This window comes from Oncorhynchus clarkii, chromosome 7 (genome assembly GCF_045791955.1).
Source record: "Oncorhynchus clarkii lewisi isolate Uvic-CL-2024 chromosome 7, UVic_Ocla_1.0, whole genome shotgun sequence".
Taxonomy (NCBI): Eukaryota; Metazoa; Chordata; class Actinopteri; order Salmoniformes; family Salmonidae; genus Oncorhynchus; species Oncorhynchus clarkii.
Genome location: NC_092153.1, coordinates 1,121,537 through 1,147,780, shown reverse-complemented (window position 1 = coordinate 1,147,780; position 26,244 = coordinate 1,121,537). Strand labels below are relative to the sequence as shown.

General features: G+C 45.8%; 1 protein-coding gene across 1 annotated transcript in view; it reads right to left on the bottom strand.

The window, feature by feature from the left end:
• Positions 1-26,244, bottom strand: part of LOC139414026 (protein diaphanous homolog 3-like) — a 618,119-nt gene that overhangs the window by 562,305 nt on the left and 29,570 nt on the right. Inside the window, exons 2-3 of the mRNA XM_071161902.1 lie at positions 14,308-14,340; positions 8,174-8,347 (exon numbers count right to left, since the gene is read on the bottom strand). Coding sequence (XP_071018003.1) covers positions 8,174-8,347; positions 14,308-14,340 — 207 coding nt within the window. The remainder of the gene's footprint in view (positions 1-8,173; positions 8,348-14,307; positions 14,341-26,244) is intronic.

The window sequence follows — 26,244 nt, the reverse complement described above, 5'->3', positions numbered from 1 at the left end:
TCCATCCTGGACATCTGGTGTGAACATCTCCGCGTTGATCTCGAAGCTAGAAAAACCTCTCAGTTATTACTGGAAAATCCACACGCTTTTGAAGAAAAAAGAAGGTTCAACAAAATGTCTTGACATTTCATTCATCTTCCCACTTTAAAAAGCATATTGGATTAAAACACAACACCTGTGCAGTTAATGAACTAGCTGCAAGCACGTATTTAAAAGCACGTATTTAAAAGCACGTATATAAAAGCACGTATATAAAAGCAGGTATTTAAAAGGCCATATCATTAATTGCTTTTGTATTTTCAGAATAAGCTTCGCGGAGATAGAACCGTAGAATTCCATAGGAAATCATTGTTTAAATAGGATCTCTGTTGGGTGACTGACTGACAATTTAGATCCATTTTGTCCTTCAGGAAGTGAAAACAAAGTCATGCCGTATTAAAACAGAAACAGCCAACGTGAAAAGAGAAGAGAGATCCATACTGCATCCCAAAAATGGGGTCCTGGTCTAAAGTAGGGCACTATATAGGGAATAGGGTTCTATAGGGCTCTGGTCTAAAGTAGTGCAGGATGTAGGGAATATGGTTCTATAGGGCTCTGGTCTAAAGTAGTGCACTATATAGGGAATAGGGTTCTATAGGGCTCTGGTCTAAAGTAGTGCACGATGTAGGGAACAGGGTGCCATTTGGGATGGAACCCCAGTGGTGTAGCGTCCTGACTGTGTGATGGCCTGTTCTCTTGGGGCCTTGGAAAGGTGACATTGACAATGGTAGATACAGGCAACAGCCCAGAAATGACAGAGAGAGACAGACAGGCAACAGCCCAGAGACAGACAGGCATCAGCCCAGAGACAATAGAGACAGACAGGCAACAGCCCAGAGAAGATACAGAGACAGACAGGCAACAGCCCAGAGACAATAGAGACAGACAGGCAACAGCCCAGAGAAGATACAGAGAGACAGACAGGCAACAGCCCAGAGAAGATACAGATACACAGACAACAGCCCAGAGACCATAGAGCCAGACAGGCAACAGCCCAGAGACCATAGAGACAGACAGGCAACAGCCCAGAGACCATAGAGACAGACAGGCAACAGCCCAGAGACCATAGAGCCAGACAGGCAACAGCCCAGAGACCATAGAGACAGACAGGCAACAGCCCAGAGACAATAGAGACAGACAGGCAACAGCCCAGAGACCATAGAGACAGACAGGCAACATCCCAGAGACCATAGAGACAGACAGGCAACAGCCCAGAGACCATAGAGACAGACAGGCAACAGCCCAGAGAAGATACAGAGAGACAGACGGGCAACAGCCCAGGGACCATAGAGACAGACAGGCAACAGCCCAGAGAAGATTCAGAGAGACAGACGGGCAACAAACCAAATCAGGTCTTTAGACCAATCGATTGGTTGAAATGTTTAAACGTGTATTTTTCCATGTATAGACGTACCCTGTGTTAATCAAGTCAACTGTATGTTGCTACTGAGCTTGTCTGATGCTTTAAGCACTTACACAAACTGGACACAAATGACTCAAGAGGGAGCCGGAGATCAATATAGTCGAACCAGAAGGAAAAACATGTTCCTGGCCCTGCTGCTGGCCTTCACAGATTCTGCCGTTAGGCTCCTGAAGTTGCCGGTAACAGGCTAGACCAGTGGTCTGCAACCTTTGCCATGTGGAGTGCCAAGTTATCCGACCGTTTCTACTGATCTGCCAGTTATGATCTTAATACGCATATTTTCATGTAAAACTTTTTTTTAAATATATATATATATATATATTAAAACGCCTTCATATTTCAAAATCAATGTCATGTGGTTGATCAAAATTATATCCAAATGACAAATCTAGAAGAAACTTCTACTGCCCAAAAACGTAGAAATAGCCGACATAAAGCCAACAAATAAAAACATTGCAGCCTGAAGGTAGAAGATAACCTGATAAAAATGAACATCACAATGGCCACTCATTGTCTGTCTGTAAGGAACTTGACACATTGTATCACAATGGCCACTCATTGTCTGTCTGTAAGGAACTTGACACATTGTATCACAATGGCCACTCATTGTCTGTCTGTAAGGAACTTGACACATTGTATCACAATGGCCACTCATTGTCTGTCTGTAAGGAACTTGACACATTGTATCACAATGGCCACTCATTGTCTGTCTGTAAGGAACTTGACACATTGTATCACAATGGCCACTCATTGTCTGTCTGTAAGGAACTTGACACATTGTATCACAATGGCCACTCATTGTCTGTCTGTAAGGAACTTGACACATTGTATCACAATGGCCACTCATTGTCTGTCTGTAAGGAACTTGACACATTGTATCACAATGGCCACTCATTGTCTGTCTGTAAGGAACTTGACACATTGTATCACAATGGCCACTCATTGTCTGTCTGTAAGGAACTTGACACATTGTATCACAATGGCCACTCATTGTCTGTCTGTAAGGAACTTGACACATTGTATCACAATGGCCACTCATTGTCTGTCTGTAAGGAACTTGACACATTGTATCACAATGGCCACTCATTGTCTGTCTGTAAGGAACTTGACACATTGTATCACAATGGCCACTCATTGTCTGTCTGTAAGGAACTTGACACATTGTATCACAATGGCCACTCATTGTCTGTCTGTAAGGAACTTGACACATTGTATCAACTATTAACTTGTGTCAGGCCTGAAGCTCCTTGAAACATTGTATCAACTAGTGTCAGGTCTGAAGCTTGTTGAAACATTGTATCAACTATTAACTTATGTCAGGTCTGAAGCTCCTTGAAACATTGTATCAACTATTAACTTGTGTCAGGTCTGAAGCTCCTTGAAACATTATATCAACTATTAACTTGTGTCAGGTCTGAAGCTCCTTGAAACATTGTATCAACTATTAACTTGTTTCAGGTCTGAAGCTCCTTGAAACATTGTATCAACTATTAACTTGTGTCCACCAATCATTAGGCTGTTTTTTGTTTGAGGCTCTATTGTCAACCAATCATCAGGCTGTTTTCGTTTGACCAAGGAGAACGTGACCAAAGACACGACTGAAACAGGAACCAAATCTGCTGTGGTGAACAGTAGACGTATAAATGTGATATTTAAGTAGACGTAGAAATGTGTTATTTCAGGCTCTCTAATCGACTGTACAACGTTTACACATACATTATGATGTCAATATGTGAGTGTGTGATATAAAGGGGGTTAGGAAACATGTTTATTTCCGACATTATAAAGAAAATATTTGATGAACTACGACAACACTGCCACGTTGATCCGTTGGAAATCCTCAACAGGTGTCCGATTTTAAACCGTGGCAGATTCACCTCCCCTAGACTCCACTCCTCTACAGTCCATTGCTTTATCTCCTACTAGTCAATGTCTGCAGTGCTGCTCGCCGAGTCTCCCTTCTAAACGATCGAATCAACCTCGCCGAGTCTCCCTTCTAAACGATCGAATCAACCTCGCCGAGTCTCCCTTCTAAACGATCGAATCAACCTCGCCGAGTCTCTAAACCATCGAATCAACCTCGCCGAGTCTCCCTTCTAACCGATCGAATCAACCTCCGAGTCTCTAAACCGATCGAATCAACCTCGCCGAGTCTCCCTTCTAAACGATCGAATCAACCTCGCCGAGTCTCCCTTCTAAACGATCGAATCAACCTCGCCGAGTCTCCCTTCTAAACGATCGAATCAACCTCGCCGAGTCTCCCTTCTAAACGATCGAATCAACCTCGCCGAGTCTCTAACCGATCGAATCAACCTCGACGAGTCTCCCTTCTAAACGATCGAAGCAACCTCGCCGAGTCTCCCTTCTGACTGATCGAATCAACCTCGCCGAGTCTCCCTTCTAAACGATCGAATCAACCTCGCCGAGTCTCCCTTCTAAACGATCGAATCAACCTCGCCGAGTCTCTAAACGATCGAAACAACCTCGCCGAGTCTCCCTTCTAAACGATCGAATCAACCTCGCCGAGTCTCCCTTCTAAACGATCGAATCAACCTCGCCGAGTCTCCCTTCTAAACGATCGAATCAACCTCGCCGAGTCTCCCTTCTAAACGATCGAATCAACCTCGCCGAGTCTCCCTTCTAAACCATCGAATCAACCTCGCCGAGTCTCTAACCGATCGAATCAACCTCGCCGAGTCTCTAAACGATCGAATCAACCTCGCCGAGTCTCTAAACGATCGAATCAACCTCGACGTGACCCGTTAGATTCAGGAACTTAAACCTAATTAGTCAAATAAAATGCCTCAACACCCCGTTAAACTGGAACTGACGGTTATTATTTTAGTTAGTTTTGGAGTCAAAGATGGTTTCGGTTGTTTTGTTTGTTCATTTATATCTTTATTTTTTCATAATTTTGGGGGTTTTGGTTGATCTATAATAACCTTGTTACACACACACACACACACACACAGTCACACACACACACACAGACACACACACACACACAAAGACACAGACACAGACACACACACACACACACACACACAGACACAGACACACACACACAGACACACACACACAGACACACACACACAGACACACACACACAGACACACACACACGGTCCAGCTCTTTCAACAGCGTGTCATCAGAAGTGTTATGGAGCTTCCTCCTGTGTAATGTCTGGTCTCCACGGGCAACGGTCCAATCATTCCCTCGTAGAAAGCACTAGGCTGGGATTGGATCGATTAAGAAGAGAGGAGGAGGAGGAGCATAGGTAGAGGTGAGGAAGAGACAAAGGATTAAACTGTATCCATGTCAGATGGCGAGGTTAGAGGACACGGAGCTCTGAAGATGAAACATAGATATGTGTGTGTGTGTGTGTGTGTGTGTGTGTGTGTGTGTGTGTGTGTGTGTGTGTGTGTGTGTGTGTGTGTGTGTGTGAGACAGACAGACAGAGACAGAGAGAGAGAGAGAGAGAGTCTGTGTAAAGATGAAAGTCAGCCTACATGACGGTGTCGCTATCAGGTGGGGTTAGCTTATCATGGCCTCTTTAGAGAAAGCAACTGACGAGTCAATGGAAACTGGCCCGCTCTCCAACTGGCCCGCTCTCCAACTGGCCCGCTCTGTAGCTGGCCCGCTCTGTAGCTGGCCCGCTCTGTAGCTGGCCCGCTCTGTAGCTGGCCCGCTCTGTAGCTGGCCCGCTCTGTAGCTGGCCCGCTCTGTAGCTGGCCCACTCTGTAGCTGGCCCGCTCTGTAGCTGGCCTTGAAACACTTTCCTTATGGAATCAATAGGTCGATCTGTTTACTGGCAAGACGGCATCCAGCCTTCATTTAGCCAACACCGTCTGAGGGATTCAATTCTTTACTTCCACTGAAACCTTTAAAACCAGATCACAGTCATGGTACCCTTTTCTGTTCTTCCTCATTCCAGTCACGTAGAAGAACGGCCAGGACATCAATTACCGGTGTCCCTGTCACCTCTCCGAGGCAGAGCTGTGTGTGTCATTACCGGTGTTGTCCCTGTCACCTCTCTGTAGCAGGGCTGTGTGAGTCATTACCGGTGTTGTCCCTGTCACCTCTCCGTAGCAGAGCTGTGTGAGTCATTACCGGTGTTGTCGCCGTCACCTCTCCGAGGCAGAGCTGTGTGAGTCACGGCGTTGGACGGCAGGGATGTCCTTGTCCCATCATGCTCTAGCGACTCCTGTGGCGGGCCGCGCCCATTGGTGAGGCTTCCGGGTTAAGTGGGCATTGTGTCAAGAAGCAGTGAGGCTTGGTTAGCTTGTGTTTCCGGTCGAGTCACCTGCGTCACCAAGGGTGCATAACGCGTCACCAAGGGTGCTTAACGCATCACCACGGGTGCTTAACGCATCACCAAGGGTGCATAATGCATCACCAAGGGTGCATAATGCATCACCAAGGGTGCATAATGCATCACCAAGGGTGCATAATGCATCACCAAGGGTGCTTAACGCATCACCAAGGGTGCTTAACGCATCACCAAGGGTGCTTAATGCATCACCAAGGGAGCTTAATGCATCACCAAGGGAGCTTAATGCATCACCAAGGGTGCTTAATGCATCACCAAGGGTGCTTAATGCGTCCCCCATGTCATCAAGGGCGCTTCCCAAATGGCACCCTATTCCCTACATGCACACTACTTCTCAAAAGTCTAAAGTAGTGCACTATATTAAAGTTGCCATTTAGGAATCAACCCATTTCAGCAAGTCAATCTTCTAAGGCAGCAGCACACAGAGCCGCCACACAGAGCCAGCCACACAGAGCCAGCCACACAGAGCCAGCCACACAGAGCCGCCACACAGAGCCAGCCACAGAGCCGCCACACAGAGCCAGCCACACAGAGCCGCCACACAGAGCCAGCCACACAGAGCCGCCACACAGAGCCAGCCACACAGAGCCAGCCACACAGAGCCAGCCACACAGAGCCAGCCACACAGAGCCAGCCACACAGAGCAGCCACACAGAGCCAGCCACACAGAGCCAGCCACACAGAGCCAGCCACACAGAGCCAGACACACAGAGCCAGCCACACAGAGCCAGCCACACAGAGCCAGCCACACAGAGCCGCCACACAGAGCCAGCCACACAGAGCCAGCCACACAGAGCCAGCCACACAGAGCCGCCACACAGAGCCAGCCACACAGAGCCAGCCACACAGAGCCGCCACACAGAGCCAGCCACACAGAGCCGCCACACAGAGCCAGCCACACAGAGCCAGGTAAATCCCGGGTGACATTTTTTTTCAGGATTTGACTCGAACGTCACCCTATTCCCTACATAGTGCCCTAATTGTAACCAGAGCCCTATGGGCCATAGAACAGTAAACCCTTACAGGAAATAGGATTCCGTTTGGAACGTCAGACACAACAGTTCCGTTGCCGAGGGAGACAAGCTTTTTAAATCCTCCCCCACCGGAACACTAGGTCAGAGGTCAGAGAGAGAGAGAAAGAAAAAAAAAAAAAACAACAGACATCTTTTATGAAACTTTATAATTGGATGTTCTTTTGAGGACAACAAAATGACTTGAAGAGGTTTTCTGTCCATTGGATGGTCTGACGAACGGGATATTCTCTACTTTTAAAAGTGAAAGATGAAAAAATAATGTCTACGAAGGCACCGTAACCCGAGAGTCTGTGGAATGAACACCTTTTGTCGTCGTCCTGACTAACAAACGTAACTGTCCGCATGACCAGGAAGCTTCCTAAGACCGAGTTTGGGGTTTTATGGAAAAACTTTTTTTTTCATTGGAGTACAGGGACAAAAAAAAATGGAGGACGAGACCAAGAGATGTTGTCACTGTAATTGGATGTTCTTTTGAATGAAATGGTCTCTTCTTTTGAAGAGAGGAAAGGTGTTAAAATACCCACCATGCACCTCACCTCACACGGAAAAACGAAACTGTGTCAGTCTGCAGGACCAGGAAGCGTCAGAGACGTCGTGAAGCGTACAAACGTTTAATACCAAGGTATAAAAAACCCACAATGCACCTCACCTCAGTTTAATACCAAGCTGATGTAAAAACGTGATGCCGTGTTGAAATACCACAATCCTGAATGTCCCCGAATCCCGTAGAGACAACTGCATTTACCGGTACTCCTGACATTCATGCCCACTATGTGAACACCCTACTATCAGTGGGGGTGTTGAAACACCACAGTCCTGAATGTCCTCGAATCCCGTAGAGACAACTGGGATCTGTGGAATTACAAGCTAAGAGAAGGAAATGGAGCCCACTTAAAAACAACTGACTCTGTGTGTGTGTGTCTGTGTGTGTGTGTGTGTGTGTGTGTGTCTGTGTGTGTGTGTGTGTGTGTGTGTGTGTGTGTTCCATTATTGACTCTAGTCTGTATTTCCCCCTATCACACCTCCCTGAGGGCGGTCAGAAGACAGGAAGTACCGGTATGTATTTTGAATGTGAAACTGTCAGTATGTCTGACTCTGAGAACATGCCCTGCAGCAACATAACATAACGTACCATCATCATATTCTCAACTACACACACAGAGAGACAGAGAGAGACAGAGAGAGACAGAGAGAGAGAGAGAGAGAGAGAGAGAGAGAGAGATGCAGAGAGAGAGACAGGGAGAGACAGAGACCGAGAGAGAGAGAGAGAGACAGAGACCGAGAGAGAGAGAGACAGAGACAGAGAGAGAGAGACACACACACACAGACACCTCATCCATCCCCTACCATCATCTTCTCGAAGAGGCCCAGTATCTCCTGTTCTGAGGTGATCTTGGAGGACAGTTCCTCAAACTCAGCGGAGGAGGAAGACCATTCAGACGAGGAGGAGTGTTTGACGTGAGGGAGGTGAGGACGCTCTTTCTTACTGCCTGGGATACGGATACTGGCGAACCTGTCCATCTGAGGAACACACAGACAGGGACAAGAGGCCAGTCATTAAAAACACCCAAAATGTTCTCATAAAACAAGGTTACGGACCACATTAACAAAGACCTACTGACAGACTAAGCTGTTGTTAAGACACATCGAGGTCGAAGGTTAACACTGGCCTGATAGTTAACAACGGGTGTTAGTGAAGCTGTTGTTGGTCCCCCCCCCTCTCTACCCGGTCCCCTCCCCCCTCTCTACCCGGACCCCCCTCCCCCCAGTCTCCCCCCCCTCTCTCTACCCGGTCCCCCCCCTCTACCGGTACCCCCCTCCTCTACCGGTCTCCCCCCCCTCTCTACCAGTCACAATTTCTAAAATAGACAAATCACAGAAAACGCACAAGTTTTGTCATGTTAAAACAGTTGGTTTTTTTTGACCTGCGGGACTTTGGTTTGACCTGCGGGACTTTGGTTTGACCTGTGGGACTTTGGTTTGACCTGCGGGACTTTGGTTTGACCTGCGGGACTTTGGTTTGACCTGCGGGACTTTGGTTTGACCTGCGGGACTTTGGTTTGACCTGTGGGACTTTGGTTTGACCTGTGGGACCACTCGTCAACGTGTCTGCTAGGAATATAGACATTCTACCAGCCAATGACAAACTGGACCAGCATTCGGCTGGTGGCTGGTGTTCCTTTCCCTTCCCTGATATGTTAGCAGAAGGAGATGAGGGTAAAATGGCTGCTGTTCATTTCCCTTCCCTGATATGTTAGCAGAAGGAGATGAGGGTAAAATGGCTGCTGTTCATTTCCCTTCCCTGATATGTTAGCAGAAGGAGATGAGGGTAAAATGGCTGCTGTTCCTTTCCCTTCCCTGATATGTTAGCAGAAGGAGATGAGGGTAAAATGGCTGCTGTTCATTTCCCTTCCCTGATATGTTAGCAGAAGGAGATGAGGGTAAAATGGCTGCTGTTCATTTCCCTTCCCTGATATGTTAGCAGAAGGAGATGAGGGTAAAATGGCTGCTGTTCCTTTCCCTTCCCTGATATGTTAGCAGAAGGAGATGAGGGTAAAATGGCTGCTGTTCATTTCCCTTCCCTGATATGTTAGCAGAAGGAGATGAGGGTAAAATGGCTGCTGTTCATTTCCCTTCCCTGATATGTCAGCAGAAGGAGATGAGGGTAAAATGGCTGCTGTTCATTTCCCTTCCCTGATATGTTAGCAGAAGGAGATGAGGGTGAAATGGCTGCTGTTCAGGCTGTCATTTAGTTAGTTTTCAGTCTTGTCGTATCATTATTGTCCGAGCAGAAGAAGCACGCAGGGCCTGATGCTGGCTGACCAACAACAGACCAGATGCATCAGGCGTGGGGTTGTTGGTTCCATTTAAGCGTCAGACAGACAGACTCTCTTCATCCAACTCCCTCTGAAGTCTGGCTAATGTACATCAGTCGTACTAAGTACAACAACCCTAAAGCCCACCACTATCAGTCACCCCATCTGTCTCTACTAGAGAGCACTCAACGCTGTGCCGCGCGTGTGTGTGTGTGCGTGTGTTACACTCAAATACCCTACATTACAAGACAGAGACAGCAGCCATGACCCCCAAACTATAATACTACACTATAACACTTAGTGACCCCCATAATACACTATAACACTTAGTGACCCTATAATAATACATTATAACACTTAGTGACCCCCATAATACACTATAACACTTAGTGACCCCCATAATACACTATAACACTTAGTGACCCCATAATACACTATAACACTTAGTGACCCCATAATACACTATAACACTTAGTGACCCCCATAATACACTATAACACTTAGTGACCCCATAATACACTATAACACTTAGTGACCCCCATAATACACTATAACACTTAGTGACCCCCATAATACACTATAACACTTAGTGACCCCCATAATACACTATAACACTTAGTGACCCCCATAATACACTATAACACTTAGTGACCCCATAATACACTATAACACTTAGTGACCCCCAGAATACACTATAACACTTAGTGACCCTATAATACACTATAACACTTAGTGACCCCCATAATACACTATAACACTTAGTGACCCCCATAATACACTATAACACTTAGTGACCCCCATAATACACTATAACACTTAGTGACCCTATAATACACTATAACACTTAGTGACCCTATAATACACTATAACACTTAGTGACCCCCATAATACACTATAACACTTAGTGACCCCATAATAATACACTATAACACTTAGTGACCCCCATAATACACTATAACACTTAGTGACCCCATAATACTACACTATAACACTTAGTGACCCCATAATACTACACTATAACACTTAGTGACCCCATAATACTACACTATAACACTTAGTGACCCCATGATACTACACTATAACACTTAGTGACAACATAATACCACACTATAACACTTAGTGACCCCATAATACTACACTATAACACTTAGTGACCCCATAATACTACACTATAACACTTAGTGACCCCATAATACTACACTATAACACTTAGTGACCCCCATAATACACTATAACACTTAGTGACCCCCATAATACACTATAACACTTAGTGACCCCCATAATACACTATAACACTTAGTGACCCCATAATACTACACTATAACACTTAGTGACCCAATAAGTACCCTGACAATATGATACCTCACCATAACACTGTAGTAAGACTGGATGGCTGGAAGGATTGAAACCCTTTAGAGTGTGTTTTTCCCTCTTCGCTCTGTACATCGTCAGCATCTCTATTGGCTGTACAATAGGCCTCCAGTATTAACTGTCTCTGTTTTCTTTCTGTTCATATACTCAGTGTGTGTTTGTTTGGAGTCAAGCATCTCTATTGGCTGTATAATAGGCCTCCATTATTAACTGTCTCTGTTCTCTTTCTGTTCATATACTCAGTGTGTGTTTGTTTGGAGTCAAGCATCTCTATTGGCTGTACAATAGGCCTCCATTATTAACTGTGTTTTCTTTCTGTTTATCCTCCTGTTTATCGTCACTGTGTGTTGTGTTTGTTTGGAATCAAGCGCTAGTGTTTGAGCTGGGGGTTTTAGCAGCGTTGTTCGCTCTGCAGGAAACAGAGCCGTGATCACTGCGTCTGATTAGACAATTCTGTTTCCACTCCCCTCGGCACAAGCAGACAAAGATCGTCGTCAAAGCCAATCGATTTACAAGATGGGATAAAAGATGAAAAGGATAGCGAAGATTATAGAAAATTACACGGATATAACTAAATTGAGGGAGGGAGGGAGGGAGGGAGGGAGGGAGGGAGGGAGGGAGGGAGGGAGGGAGGGAGGGATGTAATTCCAGTAGCATTTGAAGGCCGGCGATGATGGAGTCGTAACCAGTGGACTGTCAGCGGATTGGATCGGGCTGGCTCAGCGTCAGCGGATTGGATGGGGCTGGCTCAGCGTCAGCGGATTGGATGGGGCTGGCTCAGCGTCAGCGGATTGGATCGGGCTGGCTCAGCGTCAGCGGATTGGATCGGGCTGGCTCAGCGTCAGCGGATTGGATCGGGCTGGCTCAGCGTCTGTACTATTGTACAGCCAATAGAGATGCTGTGTTGTTGGGTACAACGGATCAACAATACCTGTATCTACTACGGTCCCCCTCCCTTCCCGTTATTAAATAGCAGTCACATGGAACAGTACAGACCTAACAGGGGACAGGGTCTGACAGAGAGCCAGGCTAGAAGCAGAACATTCAGACAAATTGTTGAATCTGTCCTCAACAAATTGTATTAGGTTACACGGGGAGTTGACATCTTCATCGTTTTAAAATGTCTTCGCTGTCAAGAACAGCTGTTCAATCATTTAGCTTTCCTCGGTTGCTTCCCAAACGACACCCTATTACCTGAATACTGTAGTGCACGACTTTTGGACCAGAGCCTTACTATGAGCCTAGGGTCAAAAGTAGGGCACTACATAGGGAATAGAGTGCCATTTGAACTCATGAACCACCGTGACCGCCGACTACCTAATTTTATGTCAGGCTTCACCTCCAGCAGGACATGACATGATATGGGAGGGTCCACTCCACTGTCAGGCTTCACCTCCAGCAGGACATGATATGGGAAGGGTCCACTCCACTGTCAGGCTTCACCTCCAGCAGGACATGATATGGGAGGGTCCACTCCACTGTCAGGCTTCACCTCCAGCAGGACATGATATGGGAAGGGTCCACTCCACTGTCAGGCTTCACCTCCAGCAGGACAGGACATGATATGGGAAGGGTCCACTCCACTGTCAGGCTTCCCCTACAGCAGGACATGACATGATATGGGAAGGGTCCACTCCACTGTCAGGCTTCACCTCCAGCAGGACATGACATGATATGGGAAGGGTCCACTCCACTGTCAGGCTTCACCTCCAGCAGGACATGACATGATATGGGAAGGGTCCACTCCACTGTCAGGCTTCACCTCCAGCAGGACAGGACATGATATGGGAAGGGTCCACTCCACTGTCAGGCTTCACCTCCAGCAGGACATGACATGATATGGGAAGGGTCCACTCCACTGTCAGGCTTCCCCTACAGCAGGACATGACATGATATGGGAAGGGTCCACTCCACTGTCAGGCTTCACCTCCAGCAGGACAAGACAGGACATGGGAAGGGTCCACTCCACTGTCAGGTTTCACACTCAAACTGATCTGCATTTCCCAAACCCTGACTGACACCATATGCACTCTGTTAGACACTGGTCAATGGAAATGACATAGCAGTCAGGGTTCACGCAGGCAGGGGGGAGAGAGAGACGCGGGCAGGGGGAGAGAGAGACGCGGGCGGGGGGAGAGAGAGACGCGGGCGGGGGGAGAGAGAGACGCGGGCGGGGGGAGAGAGAGACGCGGGCGGGGGGAGAGAGAGAGAGACGCGGGCGGGGGGAGAGAGAGAGAGACGCGGGCGGGGGGAGAGAGAGAGAGACGCGGGCGGGGGGAGAGAGAGAGAGACGCGGGCGGGGGGAGAGAGAGACGCGGGCAGGGGGGGAGAGAGAGACGCGGGCAGTGGGGAGAGAGAGACGCGGGCAGTGGGGGAGAGAGAGACGCGGGCAGGGGGAGAGAGAGACGCGGGAAGGGGGAGAGAGAGACGCGGGCAGGGGGAGAGAGAGACGCGGGCAGGGGGAGAGAGAGACGCGGGCAGTGGGGGAGAGAGAGACGCGGGCAGGGGGAGAGAGAGACGCGGGAAGGGGGAGAGAGAGACGCGGGCAGGGGGAGAGAGAGACGCGGGCAGGGGGAGAGAGAGACGCGGGCAGGGGGAGAGAGAGACGCGGGCAGGGGGAGAGAGAGACGCGGGCAGGGGGAGAGAGAGACGCGGGCAGGGGGAGAGAGAGACGCGGGCAGGGGGAGAGAGAGACGCGGGCAGGGGGAGAGAGAGACGTGGGCAGGGGGAGAGAGAGACGAGGGCAGGGGGAGAGAGAGACGCGGGCAGGGGGAGAGAGACGCGGGCAGGGGGAGAGAGAGACGCGGGCAGGGGGAGAGAGAGACGCGGGCGGGAGAGAGAGAGATGCGGGCGGGAGAGAGACCACTCCACTGTGGAGAGAGAGAGATGCGGGCGGGAGAGAGAGACGCGGGAGAGAGAGAGAGACGCGGGCGGGCGGGAGAGAGAGACGCGGGCGGGAGAGAGAGAGACGTGGCTAGAAGCAGGCAGGCGGGGAAGAATGCACTGCAGAGTGTCAGGAAGCAGCTCGTTACCGGAGACACACTGTATAAACACTGCTTAGTTCGTACACACCACATGTTGTTAACGGAGAGAGAGAGAGAAATGTGGGTTCGTGAGCCTCCGATGTTAGTCTGGTAATGGGAGCATCACTACTGTCGTCTGGAAACTGAACAAACATGCCATTAGTAAAGAAAAAGAAGGAAACGAATGAGGGTTATGTACAATAGAACAGACAAGGTGACAGAGAGAGTGGGGAAGAGGGAGAGGCAAACAGGAGACTGAAATAGGTCTTACCATATCATCCTTCATGTTTTTAACCTGTAAATGCTAGAGGTGGGGTGGGGGGGGGGGGGGGGGAGAAAAATAAACAAATATCAGGATATGAAACTATTATTTACACGCTGAAGAAGAAAAAAAACTAAATTCAAAATAAACATCCAGGGTCGAGATAATCAATCAAGTCAAAAGTGCGTATCATTTTTCAGTTTTCAGAGCAATCAAATCAAGGTGAGAACAACAGTTAAATAGACAACATGTTTGCCGAGTTCATTAATATGTTGATCATTAACAGCACGGTGCCGAGTTCATTAATATGTTGATCATTAACAGCACGGTGCCGAGTTAATTAATATGATGTCACTCCTCAGATCATTAACAGCACGGTGCCGAGTTCATTAATATGTTGATCATTAACAGCACGGTGCCGAGTTCATTAATATGTTGATCATTAACAGCACGGTGCCGAGTTAATTAATATGATGTCACTCCTCAGATCATTAACAGCACGGTGCTGAGTTAATTAATATGATGTCACTCCTCAGATCGTTAACAGCACGGTGCTGAGTTAATTAATATTAATATGACGTCACTCCTCAGATCATTAACAGCACGGTGCTGAGTTAATATGATGTCACTCCTCAGATCATTAACAGCACGGTGCTGAGTTAATATGATGTCACTCCTCAGATCATTAGCAGCACGGTGCTGAGTTAGTTAATATGATATCACTCCTCAGATCATTAACAGCACGGTGCTGAGTTAATTAATATGATGTCACTCCTCAGATCATTAACAGCACGGTGCTGAGTTAATTAATATGATGTCACTCCTCAGATCGTTAACAGCACGGTGCCGAGTTAATTAATATGATGATCATTAACAGCACGGTGTCGAGAATTAATATGTTGATCATTAACAGCACGGTGCCGAGTTAATTAATATGATGTCACTCCTCAGATCATTAACAGCCCGGTGCCGAGTTCATTAATATGTTGATCATTAGCAGCACGGTGCTGAGTTAATTAATATGATGTCACTCCTCAGATCATTAACAGCACGGTGCTGAGTTAATTAATAGGATGTCACTCCTCAGATCGTTAACAGCACGGTGCTGAGTTAATTAATATGATGTCACTCCTCAGATCGTTAACAGCACGGTGCTGAGTTAATATGATGTCACTCCTCAGATCATTAACAGCACGGTGCCGAGTTCATTAATATGATGATCATTAACAGCACGGTGCCGAGTTAATTAATATGATGAGTTAATTAATATGATGTCACTCCTCAGATCGTTAACAGCACGGTGCCGAGTTAATTAATATGATGATCATTAACAGCACGGTGCTGAGTTCATTAATATGATGATCATTAACAGCACGGTGCCGAGTTCATTAATATGATGATCATTAACAGCACGGTGCCGAGTTAATTAATATGTTGATCATTAACAGCACGGTGCCGAGTTAATTAATATGATGTCACTCCTCAGATCATTAACAGCACGGTGCCGAGTTAATTAATATGTTGATCATTAACAGCACGGTGCTGAGTTAATTAATATGATGTCACTCCTCAGATCGTTAACAGCACGGTGCTGAGTTAATTAATATGATGTCACTCCTCAGATCATTAACAGCACGGTGCCGAGTTAATTAATATGTTGATCATTAACAGCACGGTGCTGAGTTAATTAATATGATGTCACTCCTCAGATCGTTAACAGCACGGTGCCGAGTTAATTAATATGTTGATCATTAACAGCCCGGTGCCGAGTTAATTAATATGATGTCACTCCTCAGATCGTTAGCAGCACGGTGCTGAGTTAATTAATATGATGATCATTAACAGCCCGGTGCCGAGTTAATTAATATGATGTCACTCCTCAGATCATTAACAGCACGGTGCTGAGTTCATTAATATGATGTCACTCCTCAGATCGTTAACAGCACGGTGCCGAGTTCATTAATATGATGATCATTAGCAGCACGGTGCCGAGTTAATTAATATGTTGATCATTAACAGCACGGTGCTGAGTTCATTAATATGATGTCACTCCTCAGATCATTAACAGCACGGTGCTGAGTTAATATGATGTCACTCCTCAGATCATTAACAGCACGGTGCTGAGTTAATATGATGTCACTCCTCAGATCATTAGCAGCACGGTGCTGAGTTAGTTAATATGATATCACTCCTCAGATCATTAACAGCACGGTGCTGAGTTAATTAATATGATGTCACTCCTCAGATCATTAACAGCACGGTGCTGAGTTAATTAATATGATGTCACTCCTCAGATCGTTAACAGCACGGTGCCGAGTTAATTAATATGATGATCATTAACAGCACGGTGTCGAGAATTAATATGTTGATCATTAACAGCACGGTGCCGAGTTAATTAATATGATGTCACTCCTCAGATCATTAACAGCCCGGTGCCGAGTTCATTAATATGTTGATCATTAGCAGCACGGTGCTGAGTTAATTAATATGATGTCACTCCTCTGATCATTAACAGCACGGTGCTGAGTTAATTAATAGGATGTCACTCCTCAGATCGTTAACAGCACGGTGCTGAGTTAATTAATATGATGTCACTCCTCAGATCGTTAACAGCACGGTGCTGAGTTAATATGATGTCACTCCTCAGATCATTAACAGCACGGTGCCGAGTTCATTAATATGATGATCATTAACAGCACGGTGCCGAGTTAATTAATATGATGAGTTAATTAATATGATGTCACTCCTCAGATCGTTAACAGCACGGTGCCGAGTTAATTAATATGATGATCATTAACAGCACGGTGCTGAGTTCATTAATATGATGATCATTAACAGCACGGTGCCGAGTTCATTAATATGATGATCATTAACAGCACGGTGCCGAGTTAATTAATATGTTGATCATTAACAGCACGGTGCCGAGTTAATTAATATGATGTCACTCCTCAGATCATTAACAGCACGGTGCCGAGTTAATTAATATGTTGATCATTAACAGCACGGTGCTGAGTTAATTAATATGATGTCACTCCTCAGATCGTTAACAGCACGGTGCTGAGTTAATTAATATGATGTCACTCCTCAGATCATTAACAGCACGGTGCCGAGTTAATTAATATGTTGATCATTAACAGCACGGTGCTGAGTTAATTAATATGATGTCACTCCTCAGATCGTTAACAGCACGGTGCCGAGTTAATTAATATGTTGATCATTAACAGCCCGGTGCCGAGTTAATTAATATGATGTCACTCCTCAGATCGTTAGCAGCACGGTGCTGAGTTAATTAATATGATGATCATTAACAGCCCGGTGCCGAGTTAATTAATATGATGTCACTCCTCAGATCATTAACAGCACGGTGCTGAGTTCATTAATATGATGTCACTCCTCAGATCGTTAACAGCACGGTGCCGAGTTCATTAATATGATGATCATTAGCAGCACGGTGCCGAGTTAATTAATATGTTGATCATTAACAGCACGGTGCTGAGTTCATTAATATGATGTCACTCCTCAGATCATTAACAGCACGGTGCCGAGTTAATTAATATGTTGATCATTAACAGCACGGTGCTGAGCTAATTAATATGTCACTCCTCAGATCGTTAACAGCACGGTGCCGAGTTCATTAATATGATGTCACTCCTCAGATCATTAACAGCACGGTGCTGAGTTAATTAATATAATGTCACTCCTCAGATCGTTAACAGCACGGTGCTGAGTTAATTAATATGATGTCACTCCTCAGATCATTAACAGCACGGTGCTGAGTTAATTAATATGATGTCACTCCTCAGATCGTTAACAGCACGGTGCCGAGTTAATTAATATGATGTCACTCCTCAGATCGTTAACAGCACGGTGCTGAGTTAATTAATATGATGTCACTCCTCAGATCGTTAACAGCACGGTGCTGAGTTAATTAATATGATGTCACTCCTCAGATCATTAACAGCACGGTGCTGAGTTAGTTAATATGATGTCACTCCTCAGATCATTAACAGCACGGTGCCGAGTTAATTAATATGTTGATCATTAACAGCACGGTGCCGAGTTAATTAATATGATGTCACTCTTCAGATCGTTAGCAGCACGATGCTGAGTTAGTTAATATGATGTCACTCCTCAGATCATTAACAGCACGGTGCCGAGTTAATTAATATGATGTCACTCCTCAGATCATTAACAGCCCGGTGCTGAGTTCATTAATATGTTGATCATTAGCAGCACGGTGCTGAGTTAATTAATATGATGTCCCTCCTCAGATCGTTAACAGCACGGTGCTGAGTTAATTAATATGATGTCACTCCTCAGATCATTAACAGCACGGTGCCGAGTTAATTAATATGATGTCCCTCCTCAGATCGTTAACAGCACGGTGCTGAGTTAATTAATATGATGTCACTCCTCAGATCATTAACAGCACGGTGCCGAGTTCATTAATATGTTGATCATTAACAGCACGGTGCCGAGTTCATTAATATGTTGATCATTAACAGCCCGGTGCCGAGTTAATTAATATGATGTCACTCCTCAGATCGTTAGCAGCACGGTGCTGAGTTAATTAATATGATGATCATTAACAGCCCGGTGCCGAGTTAATTAATATGATGTCACTCCTCAGATCGTTAACAGCACGGTGCCGAGTTCATTAATATGATGTCACTCCTCAGATCATTAACAGCACGGTGCTGAGTTAATTAATATGATGTCACTCCTCAGATCGTTAACAGCACGGTGCTGAGTTAATTAATATGATGTCACTCCTCAGATCATTAACAGCACGGTGCTGAGTTAATTAATATGATGTCACTCCTCAGATCGTTAACAGCACGGTGCCGAGTTAATTAATATGATGTCACTCCTCAGATCGTTAACAGCACGGTGCTGAGTTAATTAATATGATGTCACTCCTCAGATCGTTAACAGCACGGTGCTGAGTTAATTAATATGATGTCACTCCTCAGATCATTAACAGCACGGTGCTGAGTTAGTTAATATGATGTCACTCCTCAGATCATTAACAGCACGGTGCCGAGTTAATTAATATGTTGATCATTAACAGCACGGTGCCGAGTTAATTAATATGATGTCACTCCTCAGATCGTTAGCAGCACGATGCTGAGTTAATTAATATGATGTCACTCCTCAGATCGTTAACAGCACGATGCTGAGTTAATTAATATGATGTCACTCCTCAGATCGTTAACAGCACGGTGCTGAGTTAGTTAATATGATGTCACTCCTCAGATCATTAACAGCACGGTGCCGAGTTAATTAATATGATGTCACTCCTCAGATCATTAACAGCACGGTGCTGAGTTAATTAATATGATGTCACTCCTCAGATCATTAACAGCCCGGTGCTGAGTTCATTAATATGTTGATCATTAGCAGCACGGTGCTGAGTTAATTAATATGATGTCACTCCTCAGATCGTTAACAGCACGGTGCCGAGTTCATTAATATGTTGATCATTAGCAGCACGGTGCTGAGTTAATTAATATGATGTCCCTCCTCAGATCGTTAACAGCACGGTGCTGAGTTAATTAATATGATGTCACTCCTCAGATCATTAACAGCACGATGCTGAGTTAATTAATATGATGTCACTCCTCAGATCATTAACAGCACGATGCTGAGTTAATTAATGTGATGTCACTCCTCAGATCATTAACAGCACGGTGCCGAGTTAATTAATATGATGTCCCTCCTCAGATCGTTAACAGCATGGTGCTGAGTTAATTAATATGATGTCACTCCTCAGATCGTTAACAGCACGGTGCTGAGTTAATTAATGTGATGTCACTCCTCAGATCATTAACAGCACGGTGCCGAGTTAATTAATATGATGTCACTCCTCAGATCGTTAACAGCACGGTGCTGAGTTAATTAATATGATGTCACTCCTCAGATCGTTAACAGCACGGTGCTGAGTTAATTAATATGATGTCACTCCTCAGATCGTTAACAGCACGGTGCTGAGTTAATACGATGTCACTCCTCAGATCGTTAACAGCACGGTGCTGAGTTAATTAATATGATGTCCCTCCTCAGATCGTTAACAGCACGGTGCTGAGTTAATTAATATGATGTCCCTCCTCAGATCGTTAACAGCACGGTGCTGAGTTAATTAATATGATGTCACTCCTCAGATCGTTAACAGCACGGTGCTGAGTTAATTAATATGATGTCACTCCTCAGATCGTTAACAGCACGGTGCTGAGTTAATTAATATTAATATGATGTCACTCCTCAGATCGTTAACAGCACGGTGCTGAGTTAATTAATATGTTGATCATTAACAGCACGGTGCTGAGTTAATACGATGTCACTCCTAGAACCGAGCCTAGAACCGAGCCCTGGAGAACACCAGCAGAGAGAACAAGAGGGCCTAGAACCGAGCCCTGGAGAACACCAGCAGAGAGAACAGGAAGGTCTAGAACCGAGCCCTGGGGAACACCAGAGAGAGAACAGGAGAGGGCCAACAACCGAGCCCTGGGGAACACCTGTAATTAGGAGGACCAAGTTGTTTACAAAAAGCTTCTTTTTTTTTTAAGTAGTAGACAAAAAGCTGTTAAAGAGAAAAACAGTCAAAGTAAAAACTAGAGAAACATCCACCAGGGCTCCAGAGCATTAATCTTGAACCCAGTTTTGTAGGATGAATAAGGCATGTAAATGTGGAGCTCTATTACCTGGCTGCTGTGAGCACAGAGGACATTCTCCGCTAGGTTAAACCCTGATTTCTCACTGGGCCCTGCAGAGTGTAAACGCTAGAGTCATATTCTCCTCGTGGGGGAAAGAGAACACAGACGGAATTCAAAACTCCTTAACGCCAATTTGTCAGGACTGTGCTCAGGGTTTAGACTATGCTAGTGTGCTACAGAGACCGAGCCTCTGGTGTGATATATAGAAAAATCAGGCAATCTAAAGACTAATCCTATTGTTGCCAATGTTCATCCTCTTGGCTTTTACTCAAAATACAATCCACTAATTGAGGCAAGGGAAATGGGTTCTCGTACAGAAAGAACAGAAGCAAACTAACTGATATACAAAATAAATATAAATACAAAAACTCTGTTCCGCTGTTTTAAAATCCTGTTTGATTTCACCCCTGGGTCTTCAGTTGCACTTCATCTCATTCTGAGTGGAGTCTGGAATGAGACAGACACAGGCCCACACATGTAGAGACGAGGACATCCTACCCAAGACCATCGACTCATTAACTGAACAATTCCAGACGGAGGAGGTTTTCTTTTTGTTTTTTCTAAACGACACTGGAACCAATCAACAACTTCCATCTGTGCATGAAAATATTGACAAGGGGTAAAAAAAAACCAAAAAGGTTACTATGGTTACTATGGTCACCTGCTACAGCAGGAGGGGCTGAGCTACGCAGGAGAAAACCAGACGCCTCAATCAATACATCAGTACTATAATTACCATAACATCCACGAGGCAGAGCATAAAACATGTCAACCTGTCAATGCAGAACGCTAATGACTTTCTAGGATTAACATTTTACAACTTTCCATTTGGAAACAAACTACCTCTCACAAACTAAAGAGCGAGAGAGCGAGAGAGCGAGAGAGCGCGAGAGCGAGAGAGCGAGAGAGCGAGAGAGCGAGAGAGCGCGAGAGAGAGCGAGAGAGAGCGAGAGAGAGCGAGAGAGAGCGAGAGAGAGCGAGAGAGAGCGAGAGAGAGCGAGAGAGAGAGAGAGAGAGAGAGAGAGAGAGAGAGAGAGAGAGAGAGAGAGCGAGAGAGCGAGAGAGAGAGAGAGAGAGCGAGCGAGCGAGCGAGAGAGAGCGAGAGAGAGAGCGAGAGAGAGAGCGAGAGAGAGAGCGAGAGAGAGAGCGAGAGCGAGAGAGAGAGAGAGAGAGAGCGAGAGAGAGAGCGAGAGCGAGAGCGAGAGAGAGGAAAGAAGGAGGGAGGGATAGATAGAAAAGCCTGCCAAGCCAGGCAGAGGCAGCACAGTACCCAAATGTAACATATTTCTTCTCCCTCAGATCAATTCAACGATTAGCCCAGCGAGTCGAGGAAGAAATATGCGCATATATACATATGACAGGATAATTGGATGCATAATTATTGAACCTAAAAAAAAGGAAGGAGTAGTTTCTAACTCTCTGTCTCTCTCTCTCTCCCCCTCCCTCACTTCTCTCTCCATCACTTCTCTCTGTCTCTCCCTCCCTCCCTCACTCACTTCTCTCTCTCTCTCTCTCTCTCTCTCTCTCCCTCACTTCTCTCTCCATCACTTCTCTCTGTCTCTCCCTCCCTCCCTCACTTCTCTCTCTCTCTCTCTCTCCCTCCCTCCCTCACCTCTCTCTCTCTCTCCCTCCCTCACTTCTCTCTCTCTCTCTCTCTCTCTCTCTCTCTCTCTCTCTCTCTCTCTCTCTCCCTCCCTCCCTCCCTCACTTCACTTCTCTCTGTCTCTCTCCCTCCCTCCTTCCCTCTCTCACTCTTCGCTTCAGAACACCCACAACCTGACAATTTGCAAAGACACAGTGTGTGTGTCCTCAATGGCACCCGACTCCCCCTACATAGTGCACTACTTTTGACCAGAATAGGGTGCTGTTTGGGAAGCTTACCGTAGCTCCGCCCAAAGCAAGACCTACTTCAGAATCACTAAAAAAAAAAGACCCAAGGCAAGTTGTGACAGCAATTATGCATTCAATGTCATTTTCTTTTGTCAACGATCGACTCGACACCGGGGTTTTCAGAATTTGCTAGACGCAAATAACCATCACGTGCAAAAATAAAATAATGTGTACGCAATCGCTTCGAGTTCTGACAGCTTTTGTAGTCAACTACTACACGTCGTCATCAAAGCTTCTCTTCTCTCCCAAAGTTGGTCCATAATTAGAAAGTTAAACTACTGACGAGACAGAAAGTCCAACTGGGCAGCTTTCAAAGCGGTTTGGAACTATTCCCGAATACTCTACCTATTAGACACAAGAGGCTCTATCAGATCATAGAGGCTTGACGGGGAACCAATCAGATCATAGAGAGGCTTGACGGGGAACCAATCAGATCATAGAGATGCTTGAAGGGAACCAATCAGATCATAGAGAGGCTTGAAGGGAACCAATCAGATCATAGAGAGGCTTGAAGGGAACCAATCAGATCATAGAGAGGCTTGAAGGGAACCAATCAGATCATAGAGAGGCTTGAAGGGAACCAATCAGCAGTTGAAACAATAAGAACCGGAACCACTCTCAAATTCTCAGACAAAGATATGGATGTTTGACCATCCCATCCGTGATATCAAAACCCAAAAACCACTCGTACTGGTCAGCTATAGTTCCCTTTATATTTGACATTACTCAAACATCCAATTATTGGAGGCCAATATTGAGAGATGGTGAGGCTTGCCCTACGCATATGTGAAATGACATGATTAATGTATGTTTAGTGACCATGATAAGGATGCAGCTATGTAGGTTTAGTTCACGGGGTTCCCAACGTGTTTTGGCCCACAGCCCCATGTTGATATCTGAAAGGGAGATACCTAGTCAGTTGTACAGCCGACTTCACATAGATATGAACTGGCGAAAGTATACCATGACTTAAAAATGGTGCTTTCAAGAAATCTAAGAACTCTGAAAAATACGATGTCAAATCATGACGTCAGTTTTCTACAGGTCTGAAAGTCGGAGTTCTAGAACGAGTCCGGGGTTCCAGAAAGAGAGTTCCAGAACGAGGCCAGAGTTCCAGAACGAGGCCAGGGTCATGACGATAGATGGAATATGAAAATGTATGTCATTTGGTGGTCATGACGATAGATGGAATATGAGAATGTATGTCATTTGGTGGTCAGGACGATAGATGTAATATGAGAATGTATGTCATTTGGTGGTCATGACGATAGATGTAATATGAGAATGTATGTCATTTGGTGGTCATGACGATAGATGGAATATGAGAATGTATGTCATTTGGTGGTCAGGACGATAGATGTAATATGAGAATGTATGTCATTTGGTGGTCATGACGATAGATGTAATATGAGAATGTATGTAATTTGGTGGTCAGGACGATAGATGTAATATGAGAATGTATGTCATTTGGTAGTCAGGACGATAGATGTAATATGAGAATGTATGTCATTTGGTGGTCATGACGATAGATGGAATATGAAAATATATGTCATTTTTGTTTTGTTATTAAAAGGTTAATAGATAATACATTGTGACTGTACTTTGTGCGGAAAATGTCCAAATCAAAGAGAATGTTTTGGTAAAGATGAAATGTGAAGTTAGTTGTCTAAAATTGGATTTGAGTCAAATCTAGACTCTTGCCCTTAACTTGGTACGCCCAGAGAATTGCCCTAAAAAGGCGGTTACGCCCAATTCTGACCCGAGGGTATAAAACCCGTGAGTGAAGAATTAACAGATCAGACTAATGACCTCAGAGAGTCAGGACACCCGTTTAACGTCCCATCTAAAAGACAGCACTCTACACAGGGCAATGTCCCCAATTCACTGCTCTGGGGCATATTTTCATTTATTAATGTTAGACCAGAGAGGAAAGAGTGCCTCCTACTGGCCCTCCAACACCACTTCCAGCAGCATCTGGTCTCCCATCCAGGGACTGACCAGGACCAACCCTGCTTAGCTTCAGAGGTAAGCCAACAGTGGGATGCAGGGTGGTGCTGCTGGCATTGCAAACTAAAGCTGCTCCCTGTATAAAACGGGTCCCAATGGGCCATGGTCAAATTACATTCTACTCCCTGTATAAAACAGGTTCCCAATGGGCCCTGGTCAAATTACATTCTACTCCCTGTATAAAACAGGTTCTCAATGGGCCCTGGTCAAATTACATTCTACTCCCTGTATAAAACAGGTTCTCAATGGGCCCTGGTCAAATTACATTCTACTCCCTGTATAAAACAAGTCCCTATTGGCCCTGGTCAAATTACATTCTACTCCCTGTATAAAACAAGTCCCTATTGGCCCTGGTCAAATTACATTCTACTCCCTGTATAAAACAGGTCCCAATTGGCCCTGGTCAAATTACATTCTAGAGACAGTCTCATCCCAGTCTCTAGCTGACAGACTTTACCCAGAGAAGCCAGTCTCATCCCGGTCTCTAGCTGACAGACTTTACCCAGAGAAGCCAGTCTCATCCCGGTCTCTAGCTGACAGACTTTACCCAGAGAAGCCAGTCTCATCCCGGTCTCTAGCTGACAGACTTTACCCAGAGAAGCCAGTCTCATCCCGGTCTCTAGCTGACAGACTTTACCCAGAAAAGCCAGTCTCATCCCGGTCTCTAGCTGACAGACTTTACCCAGAGATGCCAGTCTCCTCCCGGTCTCTAGCTGACAGACTTTACCCAGAGACGCCAGTCTCATCCCGGTCTCTAGCTGACAGACTTTACCCAGAGATGCCAGTCTCATCCCGGTCTCTAGCTGACAGACTTTACCCAGAGATGCCAGTCTCATCCCGGTCTCTAGCTGAGTCTTAAATGACTGTGGGGTTTTGTCAAAAGTAGCGCACTACGTAGGAAATTAAACAAGAAGTCAGTTGGGATGCAGACTCCACTCTCCATCAGAGACACAAAATCTCCAACCAGTCTCTCCGAGGCCCACCGCCACCAGTCCTGGCCAACAAGACACTAAACAGACCCAAGGACTGAGAGAAGGAGAGGAGGGAGACGAACCAACTGCCTGATATCCATAAGATCCCTAAAGCTCTGACCGACAACAGTACTGTCTCGACAACAGTACTGTCTCGACAACAGTACTGTCTCGACAACAGTATCGCCTTACTAGGAAAGGAAGGAAGGAAACAAAACATGAAGCGGATTGGATTTCTTGAGCAAAACCGTCCTAGTGTTGGAAGAAACAGCCTCATGTTGTCACCCAGAGTCACATGCGTATTTTGCCCAGGCTAGAGAATCACAGGTGTATTTTGCCCAGGCTAGAATCACATGCGTATTTTG